Source organism: Tachypleus tridentatus, chromosome 3, assembly GCF_004210375.1.
Source record: "Tachypleus tridentatus isolate NWPU-2018 chromosome 3, ASM421037v1, whole genome shotgun sequence".
NCBI classification, from domain to species: domain Eukaryota; kingdom Metazoa; phylum Arthropoda; class Merostomata; order Xiphosura; family Limulidae; genus Tachypleus; species Tachypleus tridentatus.
The window spans coordinates 39,225,405-39,241,766 of NC_134827.1; the positions used below are offsets into that span (position 1 = coordinate 39,225,405).

A 16,362-nucleotide genomic window follows, 5' to 3' on the forward strand; every position below is an offset into this window, starting at 1 on the left:
ATCCCTAAAATAAGTAGGCAGCAAATAACCCAGATCCCAACAACACAGAAACCACATGTGTAAGACAAGAGCTAAGGATGACAAGTGAGCAAATGTGGAAGTAAGAAGAGAGAGATGCACAGCCTTAGAAAGGTAAATAAATACTACAGAATTGAAGTAAGAGTAAGAGAGAGGCACAAAAACTGGGCATGGGTTAAACATACCACAAAATCAAGGAGTGCCTCTTCCCCTCAAACTGACAAAATAGACTCCAATTGCTGAAAATCTAGAAACTGACAGTCAGCTTGATGGTAAGCCAAAGCAAACTTAACCATAACCAATGGGGGCAAGGCATGCTAGTCCCCTCAACCAATTGGGAAACAAAATGCTTGGCATGAACCCAAAATATCTGAGAAAGAGTGGAAGACTAAATAAGAAGTCACACGCAACAAAGAAAGAAAGGAATTATAAGAGATCGGGACAAAACATTACATACCTCAGAAATCATGTCTAAAAATGCCTCATTAGGCCTAGCAGACTCTGCAGGTGGGACATGGGAAGACACAGCAAAATCCAATGATGGAAAAAGGATATCAAAATTGTTATCACACTGAACAAGTTTGGCTTGTTCTTGAAAAAAAAGTGGGCAAGCTATGGAAACAGTGGTTGACCCATCTAACAGTCAATATCTTAGCAAATAATCACAGATATATCTAACAATGGGTCACCCCCACCTGCCACCAGTGGAAAAACACTTGTAGGAGGCACTTCATGATGAATAATAAATCAACAAAATGTGTCAGAGAGACACCATAATGATAATAAACATCTAAACCCACACACCATGAAATAAGAAGTGATACCCTGGTACAACTGAAGGAGTCACATGCATAATGAGAATGCCTGGTACTCTTGTCGGTGGAGAGTTTTAACATAATAATTTACATGAGATACACATTGGAATGGCGGTCTCATTGGCCAAGGTTTGTCACATAACTTGCATGAAACAGACACTGGAATGCATCATTTCCAACAGAGGACAACACTTGCAAGTAACTTTTAAAGTAACTGGCAAACATCTGGCAATGGACAAAGAAGTCAGTAAAAACTTCAACATATTTTCACACTGATTTCAATACTTCACTAGTTTCTAGTTAGCTTACTGTAATACTTCACTAGTTTCTAGTTAGCTTATTGTGTTACTTCACTAGTTTCTAGTTAGCTTACTGTAATACTTCACTAGTTTCTAGTTAGCTTATTGTATTACTTCACTAGTTTCTAGTTAGCTTATTGTAATACTTCACTAGTTTCTAGTTAGCTTATTGTGTTACTTCACTAGTTTCTAGTTAGCTTATTGTATTACTTCACTAGTTTCTAGTTAGCTTACTGTAATACTTCACTAGTTTCTAGTTAGCTTACTGTAATACTTCACTAGTTTATAGTTAGCTTACTGTAATACTTCACTAGTTTCTAGTTAGCTTATTACTGTCACCCATGCATCTTTATTACTCTTCAAATTTTACTCATCAAATGTTATAACGGGTCACTTTAGCTTTGTTTCACCATTGTTATGACGGGTCACTTTAGCTTTGTTTCACCATTGTTATTAAGGGTCACTTTAGCTTTGTTTCACCATTGTTATGACGGGTCACTTTAGCTTTGTTTCACCATTGTTTAGGGCTTTAATAAGTTAATTAAATCTAATAAAATACCAAGTTATGCTGATGTTATGCAAATTTAACTGAAATCCCAAAAGCAATAAGAAATAATGTATCTTCCAGGTTTTAACAAAATGATTACAGAATGATCAGTTTTAATGTTTATTATATTAAACTTATTAAATATTATTGTTGTAAATAATAAACACAGTTTATGATAATTTTAAACATAATAAAAAAGGTGACTGCATACCCTTTAACAATAACAAATTAACTAAATGTTTAATATTATAATATATAGGTTTATATACATGTTTGTACATTTGTGAATATGAATCAAAATCAACTTATAAGATCATTTATTGAATAATAATAATATCTCTATAGAGTTCTGTTATAAAAATGGTCTTGTAATAAGACTTACAACTGTAAAAACAATGAGTTATCTACGTTGCTGTATAGAGAAATAATTACCAAACTGTCCTTCTATAGTCCAGTGTTTTATTTGGTTATTAGAAATATTAATATGAACTTCTGATCAAAACAACATAACTACACAAGTTAGAACTGTAAATCTACCCAGTAATTAACATTCTGTTCTTGTGTTCTTACTAGTAACGACTAAAATTCAGTGTTTCCTAAGTTGGATATCCTCATCTATTAGCACTATTCTCAGATGTAATCCTGAAACTATTAAGCAACATTTAGCTAGCCTAGGAAATTTACATCAGTCCTATATCCACACACTACATTTAAAATAGAAAATAATAATTTAATTAATAAAAACAAATTTGTGAAACACTATAACGAACACTGTGAATGAATGTAACATCAAGTGTACATAAACAACAGTGAAATGGGGAGCATCTACCTAATTCAGAGTAACATTTGTGAACAAAGTTTAAGAGGATTAATCTACAAAAGTAACTCAAATTTTGTAAATTATTCAAACAAGACTTTCTATACAAGTGTTAGCTGAACTAAGTAGATGCTCCCCACAGCACATTTGTTTATTCATTGTGACAACTATCTAAGTCATATATAAAGTATATATTTGTATGTAAGTACATCTGTGTCTGAATACATGTCATTAGAATATCACTTGACGACATAAATACTTGTAATGTTTTGTCACCAGTTCGGGGTTCAATGTATCGTTCACTATCTTACCTTCTCAGAGTCTATCTTGAATGTAACAAGATCTGGATAAAACCAATACATAATTGACTTAACGGTCTTGTAGTTTTGAAACAGAATGAACAGCAGGCTCATTAAGTAGAGAACACTTAATCCTGATAAACAGAAATAAAATAAATAAACAATTTATAACATCTTTTTTTACAGATGTAATTTACATATTAATAAATGAACACTTAATCCTAATAAACAGAAATAAAACAAATGAACAACTTATAACATCTTTAGTACAGTTGTAATTTAGATATTAATAAATGAACACTTAATCCTAATAAACAGAAATAAAACAAATAAACAACTTTTAACATCTTCAGTACATAAGCAATTTACATATTAACAAATGAACACTTATTCTTGATAAACAGAAATAAAGCAAATAAACAACTTACAACATCTCTAGTACAGATGTAATTTAGATATTAATAAATGAACACTTATTCCTGATAAACAGAAATAAAGCAAATAAACAACTTATAACATGTTTAGTACAGAAGTGATTTTGTTGTTGACTAACATCCTTCAAAAAAAATTCCTGATAAAAATGTTTTTATAATTGAGACCATAATAAACACAAAATATCACAAACACAATTTGTGTTCTTCAGGAAATTTAAAAGGAAAATACATAAATCTTGGTTTTCACTTTAACTAAAGTTTCAACTTAAACAAGATAACACTTGAATCCACCAAATAACCCATGTCATTCTGGATCACCTCAACATCCTTACTACATTTAGAACTAGAATTTAAGAGAATGAACTGAGCTCGTACAGAAGTGATACTGACCAAATTTACTAACTGTATCTCTATGAAAGTAAGGTTTTATTAAAGAAGAAGTGATACTGACCAAATTTACTAACTGTATCTCTATGAAAGTAAGGTTTTATTAAAGAAGAAGTGATACTGACCAAATTTACTAACTGTATCTCTATGAATGTAAGGTTTTATTAAAGAAGAAGTGATACTGACCAAATTTACTAACTGTATCTCTATGAAAGTAAGGTTTTATTAAAGAAGAAGTGATACTGACCAAATTTACTAACTGTATCTCTATGAAAGTAAGGTTTTATTAAAATGTCTCGAGTACACACAAGTCACATACTTAGTTTCTGTAGTGCATATTGATCTACAAAAAACTTATTAATACTAGAAATAAATGAACTTATAACACCTAAAGAATCCGTAATGCCAAACATTGGATGTTTAATTAAATACCAACAATATTTGGGTGTTAGAAGGTTGTTTATTTCTAGTGTTAACTCATGTTTGTCACTAAAGTTACGTCTGTCAACTAAATAGTCAGTGTTTAACTCTGACAAGGACAGACAAACTGGAGTTAAAGCTTGTCTTGGTACAAAGAACAAGCATAACTTAGTCTATTGTACCATTAATATAAAGTTTTTAAATAACCTTTAGAGCTTTAAAAACATGCGTCAACGGTTTTCTTCAGTGTTCCTCTATATTGTACCTGATATTTACTCTCTTCCACCCGAAGTGTTGCTAAATCAAAAACATGAAGTAAAATGAACAGTTGATAACTCTGGAATAAGATACTTAATACTGTATTAAATTTCATCCTGTAAACATTTGTACAATGTGCACTTTGACCTCACCTGTGTTTACAGGGATAACGTTAAATGTGTTAGTCACTGAATAATTATTAAACATCTAATACAAACCTGCTAACATTTTTGATAAGAAACTCAACATAGAACATACAAGAAGAAAAAAATCCTAGCTAATATTTAAAGACAAACAAACTGAATTTATCATAAAATGTTTAAACGTCACGGTCTTCAATACTCACCAAACACCATTCTCCATATTGCTGGATGTGGCCTTGTAAATGGACCTTTAACAAATAAAGAACAACCAGTTACTTAACATTTATAGTAAACTAAAACTGAATCATATCTGTGAAGATGGAAAATCAACAGTTTGTCTCAAAGTTTCCCAATAACTACACCTAACCTTGGTGAGAATTGTGAAATAAAAAGAAAACTCTACATGTAATACAGAACATCATCCTCAAATCTTTGTCACTAAATTTTAGGACTATCACTTAATGTCCACTCAACAACACTATTTTAATTATGTTTTTACTTTAAAGTTATTAAATTTTATTCTGATACAGAAATAAGTGTGAAGACAAGCAGTTTTCTGAGTAACATTAAGTTGTTTAATTTAACTTATGATTGACTTATCAAATTAAACTGTATCTGAAATAAAACACCTACAACTCATTACGATGAGGAACAGAGAATTACATAATGGTTTGTCACCACTCTGACTCGACCAACATTGGTTCCAATACAACCAGTCATTAGGGCTAACAGAAAATAATCTATCCTTAGACTTTTCACAGTTTAAAAAAAGAACACAGAGAAGGAATTTAGATAGATTTATAAGTAATAAGGGTACTCAAGTAGCTTTTATGTTGTTCAGATATGATTTGAATAGCATCAAATTAAGTTATATTATGAAGACATTATTTGAAAAGCATCTAATTAGGTGTTATATTCTTAAGACATGATTTGAACAGCATCAAATTAGGTGTCATGTTGAACAGCATTGAAGTAGGTGTTATATTATTAAGATTGATATAAACACCACTGAAGTGGGAGTTGTATTATTAAGACTTGATTTAAACAGTAATACAGCAGGTATTGTGTTGTTAAGAAATTATTTTAACAGTAATACAGCAGGTATTGTGTTGTTAAGAAATTATTTTAACAGTAATACAGCAGGTATTGTGTTGTTAAGAAATTATTTTAACAGTAATACAGCAGGTATTATGTTGTTAAGAAATTATTTTAACAGTAATACAGCAGGTATTATGTTGTTAAGAAATTATTTAAACAGCACTACAGTAGGTATTGTGTTGTTAAGAAATTATTTAAACAGCACTACAGTAGGTATTGTGTTGTTAAGAAATTATTTTAACAGCACTACAGTAGGTATTGTGTTGTTAAGAAATTATTTAAACAGCACTACAGTAGGTATTGTGTTGTTAAGAAATTATTTTAACAGTAATACAGTAGGTATTGTGTTGTTAAGAAATTATTTAAACAGCACTACAGTAGGTATTGTGTTGTTAAGAAATTATTTAAACAGCACTACAGTAGGTATTGTGTTGTTAAGAAATTATTTAAACAGCACTACAGTAGGTATTGTGTTGTTAAGAAATTATTTTAACAGTAATACAGTAGGTATTGTGTTGTTAAGAAATTATTTAAACAGCACTACAGTAGGTATTGTGTTGTTAAGAAATTATTTTAACAGTAATACAGTAGGTATTGTGTTGTTAAGAAATTATTTTAACAGCACTACAGTAGGTATTGTGTTGTTAAGAAATTATTTTAACAGTAATACAGCAGGTATTGTGTTGTTAAGAAATTATTTTAACAGTAATACAGTAGGTATTGTGTTGTTAAGAAATTATTTTAACAGTAATACAGCAGGTATTATGTTGTTAAGCCATTACCTGAACAGCACTACAATAAGTGTTGTTAAAATGTTATATGAGCAGCACTACAGTAGATGTTATGTATTTAAGATATGATCTAAACATCACTACAGTAGGTGCCATATTATTAAGACTTGATTTAAACAGCACTACAATAGGTGTTATGTTGTTAATGCCAGCCATGTAAGAGCTTTTTGTATATAATGTAATGTTTTTATTAGAATAAAAGTTTTAATACCCATACCAGTAATCTTTAGAATACATAAAGGACAGTCTGTTTTATATAGATGGTTATTAAAGGACAGTCTGTTTTATATAGATGGTTATTAAAGGACAGTCTGTTTTCTATCGATGGTTATTAAAGGACAGTCTGTTTTCTACAGCTGGTTATTAAAGGACAGTCTGTTTTCTATAGATGGTTATTAAAGGACAGTCTGTTTTCTATAGCTGGTTATTAAAGGACAGTCTGTTTTCTATAGCTGGTTATTAAAGGACAGTCCGTTTTCTATAGCTGGTTATTAAAGGACAGTCTGTTTTCTATATGTAGAAGAAACCTTCCTTCTGGAAATGAGAAAATAATTTTCAATGTAGAAAAGCTGAGAAACAAAATACTAGACCTGTTTATAACCAAGTGATGAAAATTACCTCGAATTATATCTGGAATTCCCTTCATCTGTGAAAAACTAAACAATAAAACATGTGAGAAATATCCACATGGTCTTAGAGTTAAACAAAAAACAACAAAACTGAAACCACAACGGAAGGTAGAACCACGAGAAATATAAACTACATGTTTCACAGGACCAATAATTTCATAAGCTGAAGGGTGATAAAATTGTCCTGCAAATCTCAGAAACATATCATCAGAAACTGATGAACCAGAACAACAGACATTAAACTTAACATATTGGAATTATATTTTTCATGTACCAAAAACAGAAACAAATAAATTCAGTTTACTAAAAGCTAAGTTAAATGTAAGATAGTAGTTATATTTATCAGTCCATTACTAATTTTACATACAAATACATCAACAAGCACATGAGAAGTAACAACACACCTGAAATGAACTTACCGTTTGGAAACGTTAAAACGCTGATGATGAGGAAGAAAAACACGACACAGGAAATACCACTCCAGATATTATCTTCCAAACTTTTTTCATCATCCCTGAAGAAATAAAATTTTCATTATCTTCAACAACATATGATGTAACATTGGTTGATAAAATATTCAAGTACAGATATAATCAAATACAACAAGAGTAAAAAAAAATTGATGTAACACACATCAAGGTTATACCTATCACAAATTATTATCAATGCAATGTTTTGTTGTTATAACAAAGTATTTCATTACAAGTATTATTCTATTCACCTTCCACGTCTAGGATACACAAACATCTACATTCATCATTCATATCTAGGATACACAAACATCTACATCCGTCATTCATGTCTAGGATACACAAACATCTACATCCATCATTCATGTCTAGGATACACAAACATCTACATCCATCATTCGTGTCTAGGATACACAAACATCTACATCCATCATTCATGTCTAGGATACACAAACATCTAGATCCGTCATTCATGTCTAGGATACACAAACATCTACATCCATCATTCGTGTCTAGGATACACAAACATCTACATCCATCATTCATGTCTAGGATACACAAACATCTACATCCATCATTCGTGTCAGGGATACACAAACATCTACATCCATCATTCGTGTCTAGGATACACAAACATCTACATCCATCATTCGTGTCTGGGATACACAAACATCTACATCCATCATTCGTGTCTGGGATACACAAACATCTACATCCATCATTCGGTGTCTGGGATACACAAACATCTACATCCATCATTCGTGTCTAGGGATACACAAACATCTACATCCATCATTCGTGCCTAGGATACACAAACATCTACATCCATCATTCGTGTCTAGGATACACAAACATCTACATCCATCATTCATGTCTAGGATACACAAACATCTACATCCATCATTCGTGCCTAGGATACACAAACATCTACATCCATCATTCATGTCTAGGATACACAAACATCTACATCCATCATTCATGTCTAGGATACACAAACATCTACATCCATCATTCGTGTCTAGGATACACAAACATCTACATCCATCATTCAATAATAAAGATGTTATACTTAGACTGGTTTCACACTGCACTTTCCACTTGAAGAATGGGTAATTTCACACTTCTCCTGACTACATGAAAATTACAAACTGGGTCACATTTTGGAGTCTCTATGAACTAGAGATTTGTTACTGCGGTAAAGCCTGTTTCACATTGTCGGTTGTTCAGGTTGCACACATGTGTATCAATGTATATAATTAAAAGAGAGCAGACTACATTAATTCGAATGCTAGAAGTCTTTAGCACAAATACAAGGAACATCAGACATTAAAAATCCACTGTCCTTATAGAGTTGGTAAACTCGCTGGATTGCAACTGTATACAGCCACCCAAACAGTAGTTTCAAATTATTTTGCAAGCCAGCAATGTAAGTGACCTGTACGTATTGGTAACCACTCTACCCAACTTAAACTGGTACACCATAACAGAGAAAAGGTTTCACTCTGATTCCTTCACAAATTAATTTCCAAGTCAAGGAATACTGGTGAAAACATATCATTATAGTGACACAATATTATCTTCAATGTTTATGATGTACCTAGGTTTCTCCTATAGCTGGTAATCACAGTTAAATAGGGTTGGTGGAAACATGACCATACAAGTCTATGTATGACTTGATGTATGATGCAACATTTCATAGACCTGCTTATGACTAAAATTAGTCATTAATTATAATTCAGTGAGAGTAAAGGATGATATGAAAGCTTTATAGTCTACCAAATATTTTACATGTCATAAATAACTACCTCCCCAAAGTAAAGCTGGTGTTTACTGAATAAAGAAAGATAAAACTCTCCACTAGAGGGCACTCATTGATCTCTTTGTATTACCTAGCCATTCTAACAGTGTTTAGTGAAGTCCCTCAGTTACATGGACTGTTATGGATTAGATGGCTAATGATAACACAAGCAATATTTTTCAAATTTTTTTACACCAAGACAAAATCATCTTACTTTAGTTGGACATATATAAAGTTGAAACGAGCGAAAGGCAATACAACCACTTTACAGGATTGTGTAAGTACAAACCAATCAACACATTGTGTATCATATGAACACCCTTCATACAGCAAGAAATACCCACAAATTTAAGGGCATTTTAAAACTTTACTAATTCATTATTTATGGTCTTATCTGTATCATTAATGTATATAAAACAGAGTAAAGACCAAAGCACTGAACCGTAAGGTATTCTACTTCTAATATAAAAACAGGTTTAATCTAACTGAACTCAATATCTTTTTTCTCCAATTCACCCATCCTAAATTCTAATTCACTAGTTTTCCCAGCCTCTGCCAATAAGATTTTCTTAGTTCATCTTTTGTGGCCACTGTATTAAAGGTTGTTTATTTAAAGTGGTTATCATCCTTCCATGACTGCTACAACGTTTAACATTCAGCAAAACTTTTCCTTTATATAATATTTAACTGCATGATTTTACAAATCTTAAGTTTCTATCAATTTTCCTCACAACAGAAGGAAGATTAACTCATCTACAATTTCTAGAACATTCTCACATTTCTCAAATAAAAATAGGAGTAACAGTGGTGATTATCCAATTCTTTACCATCAGCCCACTGTTTAACAACTTTCCAAAAATGAGAGAGGTTTGGACGTCTGATGTTTGATCCTTCTAAAACCTCAGGAGAAACACTGCTTGGTTTTGGTGCTTTATTTAATATCAGTTCTTCACCTTACCACCAGGTGGGTAATATCTACATTATTCAGCCCCAATATTCAACTTACAATGCTTAATGGTGAGAAAACTTCATTAGTAACATCATTAAAAAAGAAAAATTGAAAACCTCCACCCTCTCAGTGTTCAACTAATATCTTGTGTTTAGCAACCTTTAATCTACATTTCAACATTTTGTTTCCCTTTTCTAACATGCTTAAACATTCTTCATGTTAACCTACTTTTAACATTATCTACAAGCTAGTTATCATATGTCATTCTAAATTTTCTAACGTATTTTTTAACAACATTCCTTTCTTTCCTATAAGTTTTTAAATCTTCTGTCTTATCTCCCAATCCAAATCTTTCAAATGTACAGCATTCATTCTCAGTTTTCTTTATTTTTAACATGCAAGTTAAGTGTGATCCTCCAAGTTATCAGTTCTCTCTTTATGAACATGTCTATCTTGATCTCAAACCAATTTATTTTTTACATTTTCACATCTGTTCCATATCACCTTTGGACTGATTGCTCCAATTCTCTTGTAATAAATCTTGTATCGTGGACTCATAATTGGCTTTGTAAAAACAAGGAACTGCATTTCTTGTTATCTCAAATTGCAAACAGATACGCTGCCTAAAACTGACTGGTCAAAAAAAGTGCACTAGTACTAATAGTTTAATATTATTCTTATGTACAACAATCAGTACTATATTAGCTATTATTATTATTAAATTAAAATACATTATCAATACATATGAATATCATAATCCACAGTCACTATATTATCATTAAGGAATATCCAATACTACTGTTGTATTTGCTAAGTACTTAACTAAAGAAATAATACATGCAAATTTATAAAATAGTAAATAAATCGCCACTACTGAAGTCTCACTGCGGTTTCCTTCATTAGGCCTAACGCCTTACTGATATTAATATACACTAATAGTAATACCGCACCAGATAACTCCTAAAACGATGTTTACAATTACATAAAAATTTGATGCTTACCTTGTAAACGCAAAATATAAAAGTGCTCCTACTGAAACTGTCAAAAGTGTTATCGTATGTGGTTTATAAAAGAATCCAATTGAAATATCATCAACAGGTCTTTCGTTTATTTCGGTAAAATGATCTGATACATCAGATCCGGTACTGTAGCTTCTCTGTCTACCAGCCATGTTTTCTTCTTCCACTCCAAGTACCATAATTTCCCTCCTTCAGCCTATTATCACGCTATACAAACGCTCGCACTCTCTTATGCCCTACTGCTAAACGACGGAAGGAATTGTTCACGTTGCTGTTTTGCGTCTATGGAATCCTACCTTAGGCCTAGGCGTTATTACTCAAGATGTAAAAACGATATTCTGATTTCTGCTTTGCAAAAAAAAAAATTAGAATATAAAAATGTTTTCCAAATATTGTAAACATTTATAGTGGTTTATATTCTTTTACAAAATACGAAACTAAACGTTTTATGTTTTTTGTTGTTTTTTTTATCATGTACGCACCATGACGCATGATACTGCATGAATATCTAGCTGCTCACACTCTTAGGCTTAATGAAATATACTGTAAGATTAAAAGTAAAAAGAAACAACAGAAAATCTGACAGTATAGGCACCGCCAAGTAACGTACACTGTTCTAAAACCCATCTTTCATATTTATATTAAACATATATGTGTGATATATATATATATACATCTCAACTTGAGTTGTTGAAACAGTCACACACTGTTGCCATGGTGATTCTATTCCAAAGATTTCTCCGAATAATCTTGTTAGATTTGTGGGGCCTGGCATGGCCTAGCGCGTTAAGGCGTGCGCTTCGTAATCTGAGAGTCGCGGGTTCGCGCCCGAGTCGCGCCAAACATGCTTGCCCTCCCAGCCGTGGGGGGCGTTATAATGTTACGGTCAATCCCACTATTCGTTGGTAAAAGAGTAGCCCAAGAGTTGGCGGTGGGTGGTGATGACTAGCTGCCTTCCCTCTAGTCTTACACTGCTAAATTAGGGACGGCTAGCACAGATAGCCCTCGAGTAGCTTTGTGCGAAATTCCAAAACAAACAAACAAACAGACTAGCTGCTTTCCCTCTAGTCTTACACTGTTAAATTAGGGACGGCTAGTGCAGATTGCCCTCGTGTAGTTTTACGCGATATTGAAACTAAACCAATCAACTCTTATTAAATTATTTATGGAACCGTTCGGCACTGTTAAAGTAAAATAAAGATGGCGTACACAATATGTACATAAAAATTCAAGATGCAACGCCTGTAGACTTCTGATTGCAAAATCGGTCAATGGGAAACGCGTTGTCCTTGCACACTAGATGGCTTATGGAAATCAAGTTGGAAGAAATGGTGTCTTTTTGACATGAAACTCTTACGACAGTTTTTTCAATAGAAACTGTGGTGCATGGTAGAATGTGGCGACAGTAAAGCTCAAAAAACTGATAACCAAACAACTTCTACAGTTCGAGTTAAAGGAATAAATAAAACTTTAACCAATCAAGAAACGTTATTAGAAGAAAGTCCATAGTTTTTCAATCATTTAGCATTATCTACCAACATCAATCTCACGTGATATATTTTTCTGTACACGTTTATCTGGAAACGAACAAATTATACAAGACGTCTAGCAGGCAAAAACCATGGAACCACACCAGATAATATATGTATAATAAAAATGTACAAAACATACATACGTCCGGCCACAGAATATGCATGGCCGTCATGGATCAACATAGCACCTAAATACTTAATTATATTACAAACAATTCAAAACTCATTGCAAACAGCAGCCTACAAAACACCACAAAGAACATCTACATTTGTGTACAATTGTACAAACATGCAAACTATTGCCGATAGACTCTTGCATATTCCATCGGCGTAGCAAGCTTTCAATGAGTTTGTACAGATATTCCTGAGTGATTGACTGCCATCTTTCTTTGAGTACTTCAAAAGGTTCATCTTCCGTGTTTGGTTTGCGATCTTTCATTATTCGGTTTAATTCAACCCATAAAATTGTCAGTCCGATTGATACCATATAATCGACTTGGCGATTCTATAACCTCCATTCTATTATTTCTGGCCCAACATGGCCAAGCGTGTTAAGGCGTGCGACTCGTAATCTGAGGGTCCCGGGTTCGCATCCCGGTCGCGCCAAACATGCTCGCCCTTTCAGCAGCGGGGGCGTTATAATGTCACGGTCAATCCCACTATTCGTTGGTAAAAGAGTAGCCCAAGAGTTGGCGGTGGGTGGTGATGACTAGCTGCCTTCCCTCTAGTCTTACACTGCTAAATTAGGGACGGCTAGCACAGATAGCCCTCGAGTAGCTTTGTGCGAAATTCAAAAACAAACAAACAAACAAAAAATTATATTATTTCTAATACATCTTTTAACCACTCTACAATTGCAGAGAAACTTGTTTGATCATTTTGTAGGATAACTGGAAAAAAAAAAGATCTTCAAAACTACAGCAGATGCACAAAACTTTTTATGAGAAAATGTAGCTAAAATCGTGAAAAGTTTACGAAAGCCAGTGTTAAAATTAAGATTTTAGATCCATTTTGGACAAACCTCGTCGAATGAGTTGTAAAAACTTATAGTTTTACGTATTTTTCTGTTATCTAATAAAATATACAACAAATTAACAACATTTTCAAGAGGGCCTGTTTTTCGCCTGCCTCTGTATGTGTTGTAAAATGAGTCAATTAAATGACCTACATCGTAACTTTGATAATAGACGTCATATAACACATTACAAAGCAGAAAGCCATTGGACGTAATACTTATAACATTAATATAAAACATGAAAACTCTTTTTCAAATAAGACTTGTCTTTCAAACTAAGTGACACATCATATACTCTTCAAAAAAAGAAACGCAAAAGGGATATTTTTGTTAATTTAAAGAGAAATATATGTAATAACGTTACAAGCTCAGAGTATGTGATGTTACACGTGTTAAGGCACTGATTGTCAGACCAAAATGACAATAAAAGTTGTGCACTTTGAAAACGGAGGAAAACATCGGATTTTTCGCCAAAACGCATTCGTGTCCAATAAATTTGTTTGAGAGATCTGCATGTTCTGCAGGTGCAACATGTGCAAAATCCTATAAAAGTGACGGGTTCTCGGTTTCCATAGCTCAGTGGTAAGCCACCGACACGCAATACAGTTACGCCAAGACTGACTGAAGCACAATGCAACAACGCCATTGGTCACTTGGAAGCAGGCGAATCTCGATCAGATGTTGCCAGAGCTGTGAATGTCCACCCAAGCACCATCACAAGGCTATAGAATCGTCACCAACAACATGGATCAACTTGTGACCGTCCACGATCTGGCAGACCTCGTGTGACCACGCCCGCAAAAGATCGTTACATCCGGTTACGTCACCTTCGGGATAGGACCACCACTGCGACGTCTACTGCCTCAACCATACCAGGGCTGCGTAGGATTTCCGATCAGACCGTACGCAACCGTCTACGAGATTTTTAGGCCCCATGTGCAACCCATCATGGTGAACGTCAACGACGTTTTCAACATGACAACGCCCGTCCTCACACAGCCCGACTCACCACTGTCTTCTTGAGACACTGCAACATCAACGTTCTTCCCTGGCCCTCCAGATCACCAGATTTAAACCCCATCGAACATCTTTGGGACGAGTTGGACCGACGTCTGCGACGGCGACAACCTCAACCGCAGACTCTACCTCAGCTTGCAGCAGCTTTGCAGGCTGAGTGGACTGCCATTCCACAGGATGTGATTCGTCATCTCATCGCTTCCATGGGCAGGAGATGCCAAGCAGTTATTAATGCTCACGGGGGGGCATACTTGTTATTGACGTTGAGTGACGTTAAACTTCAACTAGTGAGCGTGGACTTCACCTTTGCAGACTTTGGATGTTCAGCAGTGAATGTGCAAAGTTTCACACATGTCATACAGAACTACCCAGAATAAACTTGTTAACAATATGTCTCAAATTTTGCCTTTTGCGTTTCTTTTTTTTGAAGAATATATGTCAGAAAAATGTTTAATGATGAATAACAGGACACCGTAGCAACAACGAATATTTGATGTTCAGTAACAAACATTTAGTTCTTGGACTTTCGGAATATACATATTGTACATCTCGTATTACAAATTTAAGGAACATTTGTAGTGTCATATACCTTAAGAGTGTCATACAGAACACCATACAAACCTTATAATACATTATCATTGTACATGAGACAATAATATCATAACGAAGACTATACAAACCATACGACACATAATTATTGGGCCCACCGCTAGTACAGCGGTATGTCTTCGGATTTACAACGCTACAATCAGGGGTTCGATTCCCCTCAGTGGGCTCAGCAGATAATTGGATATGGCTTTGCTATAAGAAAACACACACATAACTATTGTGCGTGTACAACAGTGCCATATAGAATACCGTATGAACAAAATAACATATAACCATGGTATAATACTGTCATATATGAAACCATGTAAAACATTACCACCGTACATGGTATAACATTGCCATATAGAAGCCTGTACAGATCGTACATTGCACATGATGCAACAATATAATATAGAAGTCCATATAACACATTAAGTATAACAATATTATATAGAACTCCATATAAACTATATAACACATTACCATCGTAGATAGTGTAACAGTGTTATTAGCAACCCATTCAAAACGTATAGCCCATTACCATTGTAGATAGTATAACAGTATTATATAGAAGCCATACAAACCACATTAATATTGTACTTGGTATAACCATTCCATACTCGAAAATAGCATCAAACCAGCAATAACGTATTCTAGTTTTAACACCAGATTATACCACTATGTAAACTTTGATTTTTGTCTACCACCGGAACTATATTCTAAACGATGTTATTACAGGTTAAGACCGGGCAACGTAAGGGCGCAGATTCTTGTGGCTCCAGTTTGCCACCAGTCAAGCTATCGCTGGTCTATGATTATTAAATACAATCCGTCAATATCTGTTGCTTTATGTCACATACCTTATCTACGAATCAGTTCTGTTGTTTTCCTCTGCGATCACTTTTCGAACAATATAATACCAAACATGACTTTTACAGTGTAATGTAGCGTATTAACGTCTATACAATACCTTACATGTGGAGTAACATTAACATGGCCATGTGGTTAAGACGTTCGAC

At 33.8% G+C, this 16,362-nt stretch overlaps 1 protein-coding gene across 4 annotated transcripts in view; it reads right to left on the reverse strand.

The window, feature by feature from the left end:
* The window catches only part of LOC143246724 (phosphatidylserine synthase-like), a 65,384-nt gene extending 53,885 nt beyond the window's left edge, over positions 1-11,499 (reverse strand). For 3 of the 4 annotated variants that reach the window (XR_013026112.1, XR_013026113.1, XM_076493814.1), the window contains exons 1-4: positions 11,174-11,496; positions 7,375-7,469; positions 4,641-4,685; positions 2,808-2,929 (exon numbers count right to left, since the gene is read on the reverse strand). Coding sequence is in view for 2 of the 4 variants with exons in the window: in XM_076493814.1 (XP_076349929.1) it covers positions 2,808-2,929; positions 4,641-4,685; positions 7,375-7,469; positions 11,174-11,370 (459 nt within the window). In the remaining 2 variants the exon portion in view is untranslated. Of the gene's footprint in view, positions 1-2,807; positions 2,930-4,640; positions 4,686-7,374; positions 7,470-11,173 lie in introns of all 4 variants that reach the window. The other variant, XM_076493815.1, reaches the window with a different exon arrangement.
* Positions 11,500-16,362: the final 4,863 nt, after the last annotated feature.